The sequence below is a fragment of the Diplotaxodon limnothrissa genome, linkage group LG7 (assembly GCF_057381915.1).
Source record: "Diplotaxodon limnothrissa isolate DT_005_m linkage group LG7, D_limnothrissa_male_GT1.1, whole genome shotgun sequence".
NCBI classification, from domain to species: domain Eukaryota; kingdom Metazoa; phylum Chordata; class Actinopteri; order Cichliformes; family Cichlidae; genus Diplotaxodon; species Diplotaxodon limnothrissa.
The window spans coordinates 8,389,272-8,395,377 of NC_140602.1; the positions used below are offsets into that span (position 1 = coordinate 8,389,272).

General features: G+C 38.5%; 1 protein-coding gene across 1 annotated transcript; it reads left to right on the plus strand.

The window, feature by feature from the left end:
- Positions 1-1,132: 1,132 nt before the first annotated feature.
- On the plus strand, positions 1,133-5,301 carry LOC146627711 (guanylyl cyclase inhibitory protein). The gene is made up of 5 exons (XM_085358942.1): positions 1,133-1,230; positions 2,402-2,534; positions 4,302-4,451; positions 4,539-4,644; positions 5,159-5,301. Exons 1-5 carry the CDS (start codon positions 1,160-1,162, stop codon positions 5,299-5,301), a joined length of 603 nt encoding a protein of 200 aa, XP_085215068.1. The 5' UTR covers positions 1,133-1,159.
- The last annotated feature ends 805 nt before the right edge of the window (positions 5,302-6,106 follow it).

Here is a 6,106-nt window from a genome sequence, read left to right on the forward strand (position 1 = left end):
GCTGGAAAAGCTTGTTGTGGATCATGCAGAAAATTGTCTGTTATATCTAATGCTTGAATTTTTAAGGAACCGGTTGATGGAGCAGCTGAACTCTCAAGAGGACTCCTCCTTACTTGTGTCCGGTCTGAAGTGCCTTTGGACACAAAATGAACCTCTACTGCTTTTTGGAAACAGTCTCCGACGTGGCGCCTCTGCAGACTTTAAAAGGAGGGCTGAAACGTATCACTGAATAAGCTTGATGAAACGTGGCATGCTGTGCACATCAGAGATGAAACTGGAGCTGCACGTAGTTGCATCAGTGCTCTCTTTGTAACCGAACATGTAGAGCTATGAAGCTGTGCCATAGATGCAGACTGGTCCTTTTGAAAGGCAAAAAGTCAGTATTTTTTTTCATCCTGTGTATTGTGGATGTCATTGCATTCTTGTGAACGCCACTTTCCCAGAAAACTAACGCATCAGCTTATGTGGTTTATTAGTGATGAACCTTTTTAAAGAGGTGTATGTTTTGCTTCTGTCTGTTCAGAATAAAATAGTTTTTGTAAGGTAGGGAATGTTTTATTTCATGTCCGTGTCTGTGTGTAGCTGCATGTTGCTTTGGTTTTACTGATTTAATTTTTAAAAACAATTGCATTATTTGAAATGGAAAGCCAAGACTTGAGCGCCAGTTGCTCCACCAGAGGCAGGACCTGAACTCTTGGGGTTATATTTTCCAGGCTATTTGCCAGTTTGCTACTGCCGCTGTCCATACTGGTTTCTGCCACAAGTTTAGTCATGTTCGATATTCAGGCTCCAGACGATGTTGTCTGATGGATTATTGCTGCTATTATCAACATGTCTGGGCCGTCTTCCCAGGTTGTGAATAAATATTAGTTTACTGAAACTTCAGCTGAAACTTTGGTTGATTATTTATTTTTAAATGATTTCTTGGCTCTGATAGAAACACCCTTCAGTCTGCATGGCCCTTGGTGATGTGCACTGTCTTGAGTAATTACATTGTTCTCTTTGTCCCCCCACCTCCCCTCATGTGAGGAGATTAGCTCAGAGTAATTTGTCAGATGTGATAAGGCAGTGCTTGGAGCAACTAAGAAAGCATAGCGTAAGCTGGGATTTCTGCAAAGTAAAGTCAGTGGTGAGTGCGGAGCTGCTTTGTCTTTACAGTATGGGCCAAGCCGCTGTCCGGACTTGTGGAAGAAGCAAGTCATATGTTACAGAGCTGTATGAATGGTTCAGGTAAGCTTTTGAATTTGTCTTAAATTTTTACAGGAAGTTGAAAACAGATGCAGATTTTCTTTAGCCTTAAATTGATTATTACGTTCATGCCCAGAACGGAACAGACATGGCATGGTGGTGCAGTGGTTAGTACTGAAGACTCAAAGCAAGTTGGTTCTTTGTTTGAACCTGCTAGCTGGGTGGAGCCTTTCTGTGTGGAGGTTGCATGGTTTCCCTGTTCCTGCGTGGGTTCTTTTTAGGTAATCCAGCTTTCTCTCACAGTCCCAAGATGTCCTTGTTAGGTGAAGTCCTGAAACCAGATTGACCATGGGCGTAAATATAAGCTGAGTGATTGCCTCTGCGTTGCCCTGAGTTAGACTGGGTGACCTGTCCATGTTTTATCCAGCTGCTCAACACAGGGGTGAAAATGAATGAAATTTATAGAACAACTTAAAGAGATTTTTTGTTCAAAACAATCCTTGCACATCTATTATCCTGGACTTCAATTCATTCTCTGACTGAAACAAGCAGTTTTGCCTCCTGAGCCAACTTTGCTTTGATTGGCTGCCCCTCCAAACAACAGGTATAAACAGCAGCTGAATGGGAACTTTTGACCACATTAGGAAATCTGCTCTCACTGACATCATCCAGAGACAAGAGTATTACAAAAATCTGAAATGTAGTTTTTAGAGCAATCTGGCGCTCATTGTAATTACTTGCGCATGTGCTAATTTCATGGTTAAATAATGTTTGAGCATATTTAAAATAAGCATCCATCAGCGCGAGAGTGTACTTGAATTTGGGATCAATACATTTATTTTTACTCTTATTGATTTTAGCATTGTAGGAATTTCCAGTGTATTTAGCCAGATTAGAATTTGTTGTTTTTGCAGGCAAATCTGCAAAACTAACAGCATCAGCAACAAAGTAAAGTATTATCTCCTGTGGACTGATCAGCTTCACTCTGCCATGATGTCATTTGGCCTAATTATCTTGGCACTTGTGCCGCACTCTGTAAATAAGCTTTCAAACACATGTAATCCACACAGGTTGGGGATGGGTTGACCTTAATTCCACTGATTCTCAATTTAAGACACATTTTCTCTCAAATCAGACCCCTCTCTCAAACTCCCCTTGTTTTCCAAATCCTTTGGTGTATTAAAACACAAACTGTTGTTTTTATCTGTGGCAGAAAGTTTGTTATCGAGTGTCCAAGTGGGCTAATCGCTCTTCACGAGTTTCAAAGGCATTTCTGTGATGGAACTGTGGGCAGTGAGTCAGCAGAGTATGCAGAACAGATTTTCCGCACGCTCGACAGCAATGGGGTAAGCATGACTCTATAGAGTAGGTCTATACAGTACAGGAGTCTTGAAAAAGTATTGAGTCACCACTCACTTCTTTATATTTTTGCCTCCATGAAATCCAGAATTGCAAAGTTTTAACCTCCTAAGACCTTAACTCTTTCATGGCATGCATTTTTAATTTCTCTTTGCTATTTGGGCTGATTGGGACCTGATGAATGTAAAAACAGTGAATTATGTGATTTTTTTTTTTTAACCTAATTTTTGTTTCTAAGAAAAATGAGATCCACATATGAGGACATTGGCTTTAAATTTCAATAGAACAGTGGCAGTATAATATCCCTGTAAGTGGATATCAGGCCCTTGTAGAGCAAAATGTAGTATTCTGGTCTAAAACAATCCAAAATGTGATATCCACATATGTGGACGCCAGGTCCTAGGAGGTTAAAGTAAACCTGAGTAATAATTATCCAGGTCTTCCAAAAAAGTATTCATAGAAAAACACACTTTTTTTTCACTCTTTGTGCCTGAAATATTTTAGAGGAATTATTTTTTTCACTTAACACTGAATCATTCAGGCAATAAAAGGGCACCTAATTCAAGGGATGAACCAGTGTTGTCTTCACATAAGTTTAACGAATAGCCCATTTAAAATTGTATCTGTAGGAAGCCTGGGAGCCAGTCTCAAGAGTACATAATTTGTTCCAATATCTTTGGATTCAAAGAGATTCAAGATTCAAAGCGTTTATTGTCATTTAATCTATGAAAAGTGCCAAAAATTAGATATTTTGACAGGCATAAATTTGTGGTAGTTTTGCTCAGAGATGCATCTGGGCCTTCAGTTGATCCATGTATTAGATTATCATGCTGAAGCTTAACCTCCTAGGACCTGGTGTCCACAAATGTGGACATCACATTTTGGGTTATTTAGACATAAATACTCAATTTTGCTCTACAAGCGCCTGATATCCACTTAAGAGGACATTATACTGCTACTGTTCTATCGAAACGAATATCCTCATATGTGGCTCTCATTTTTCTTAGAAACAAAAATTAGGTAAAAAAAAAAAAAAATCTGGTAATTCTTTGTTTTTACATTCATCAGGTCCCAATCAGCCCAAATATCAAAGAGAAACTAAAAGCGCATGCCGTGGAAGAGTTCAGGTCTTTGGAGGTTAAAGAGAAATGGTCTCGTGGAAGGGTGTCTGTGAAGAAACCATTCATATAGAATGGAAACAGGAAGAAAAGGCTGAGGAATGAAAATTACACAAGATCTGGACTGAAAATCAGCTAAAACAGGTCTGGTGGCGAGATGAATCCAAATGTGAAATGTTTAAATGATTGTCAGAATGTAGGGGTCATGTCAGGGGATGGGTACAACAGTGAGTGTGTAGAGCCATTTTCTAAAACGCAATGGAGGCTCTGTAGGGGGCGGCCAGTGGTGGTGGGGATCTTGTCAAAATTGATTAAATTAAGAGTGCAAAAATTACAATCAAATTTTGATCCATCATACAATACCATCTGGAAAGACACTAATTAGCAACAGCTTCGTTTCTCAGCATGATGGTGATCCCAAACACACTGCCAGTGAATTAAAGGCGTATCTGTGAGATCATCTTGACAGAACTGAACAAAAGGCAGCAAACATCCAAAAATCTTTGAATATCCTTCAGAAATAGTTCTCCAGGCATATTGAAGACAACTAAAAGAAAGGACATGCTTTCATAGTCATGCATCACAAAACTGAAACAAAACATTAACTGTGTGGTGCTTTTTTTTTTTTTTTTTCAGGATGGGGTGGTTGACTTCAGAGAGTATGTCATGGCCATCAGCATGCTTATTGAAGGTTCAGCTGTTGAGAAACTGCGCTGGTCATTCAAGCTCTATGACAAAGACCGAGACGGAGCCATCACAAAGGAGGAAATGCTGGAGATCATGCAGGTGTACAGGCTCTGTGTCGTGGTATATAAAACAGAAGATGTGCCAGATGTTGCAGTTCGACTGATGTGCGTTTCTTTGTTCGGACAGGCTGTTTATAAGATGAACGTGGCTGCTGGTTTAACCAAACCGAACCCACTTACAGCTGAAGAATGCACCAGCAGGATATTTGTGAGATTAGATAAAGACAATAACGGTGAGGCGACTTTTCCCTCCTTTTTGCGTGTAATCATACTGCAATGTTATTTCTATGTGTATCAAAGTTGATTATATATGTTTCTATAGAAAAGGTAAACAATCCAATTTAAAAAAATAAATAAATCCACCACTAAAATGTGGTTTGTTTTTAAAAGTATCTTTAGTAACAACTTTAAACAATAAAAACATCCTTGAAGCCTAATAAGGCTAATTGAAGACAAAACTGTAGCATGTTTGATGCTGATTAAAAATAACAAAATGCAAATGGATTGCTCAACCCACAAAATAAGTAAGAGGCAAAAATGTTAATCTAAAAGATATGATTTGCTCTTTTCCATTTTGATATAATTAAAGACAACCAATACTCTGGATAATATACAGAGGCATATTTTACTGACGGTGGTTCCCCAAATTTAGCCCCAAAACTTTCCATTCACTAGTATCAACCCTCACAGACAGATTATTAACAGTCAGTCCAGTGGTGTTTGTCTAATCGGTGCCCGTCCTTGCAGCAATCATCAGTCTGGAAGAGTTCATAGAGGGAGCGCTGGATGACAATTGGATCAGAGAGATGCTGGAATGTGACCCGAGCACCGTGAAGGTGGGGAGGCCACTGAAGAGGGACACCGCTTTGGAAAACCCACGGTTAATTTGAAGTGGTTCACTAGTTAGGCACACTGGACCAGCCAGTGTTTGGGCTAAAAATTCAATGAATTAAATTCTATCTTCATCTATTGGATAACTTTGTCGTAGCTGCTTTAGAGTGCTGTAACATTTGGAGCTTATTTTATCAAGCTTCCACAAGCTGAAATGCCGTGTTTGTGTTTTTATGTATTGCTCTGTTCTGGGTTATTAATGTTACTCAAACATACCAGATTTTAGAAAAAGTATGAATTTACATATGTAAATCCATAATGTACACATGACACATGTGAGTGAAAAAAGAACTGTTATTATAAATTCTGCACTTGTGGACAGATTAACTTGCACAAAGTAATGGACCCTAATAACATTATCAGAATCAGAATCAGAAAGGGTTTTATTGCCAAATGTTGAGCAGGTTTACAACATTAGGAAATTGCTGCGGTGCTTAGTGCAAACATACTGTCATAAACGCTTAAATAGATATAAAAATAAAAATAAGAATAAGAATTAAAAGTGCTAAGTAGATAGATATATACATGAGTGCAGGTGGTGATCAAAGTTAAGAAGCTCTTCTCTGGTGTAAGAATATCCAGAGGAGTGCCCAGACACAGAAGTTATGCACAAAAACAAAACAGAAAGAAGACATCTCCACTAATGAGGCCTCACCAATGGGTATTCATGCTACATCAAAGTAATTGGGTTATAGACTAATAAAAATTAAAGAAAAGTTACTATTTTTTTACTACTACATTATTTATTTATTTTTACAGTAGATATATAGTGTTAAAACGTTTTCTGTGGAAAAAAACCACCAT

What these genes read in the sequence shown, in the direction of transcription:
- LOC146627711 (XM_085358942.1), top strand. Translation starts at nt 1,160, where the DNA reads ATGGGCCAAGCCGCTGTCCGGACTTGTGGAAGAAGCAAGTCATATGTT. An exon ending in AAATGCTGGAGATCATGCAG is followed by an intron (nt 4,452 to 4,538) that starts GTGTACAGGCTC and finishes TTGTTCGGACAG; the next exon opens with GCTGTTTATAAGATGAACGT. An exon ending in ATTAGATAAAGACAATAACG is followed by an intron (nt 4,645 to 5,158) that starts GTGAGGCGACTT and finishes CCGTCCTTGCAG; the next exon opens with CAATCATCAGTCTGGAAGAG.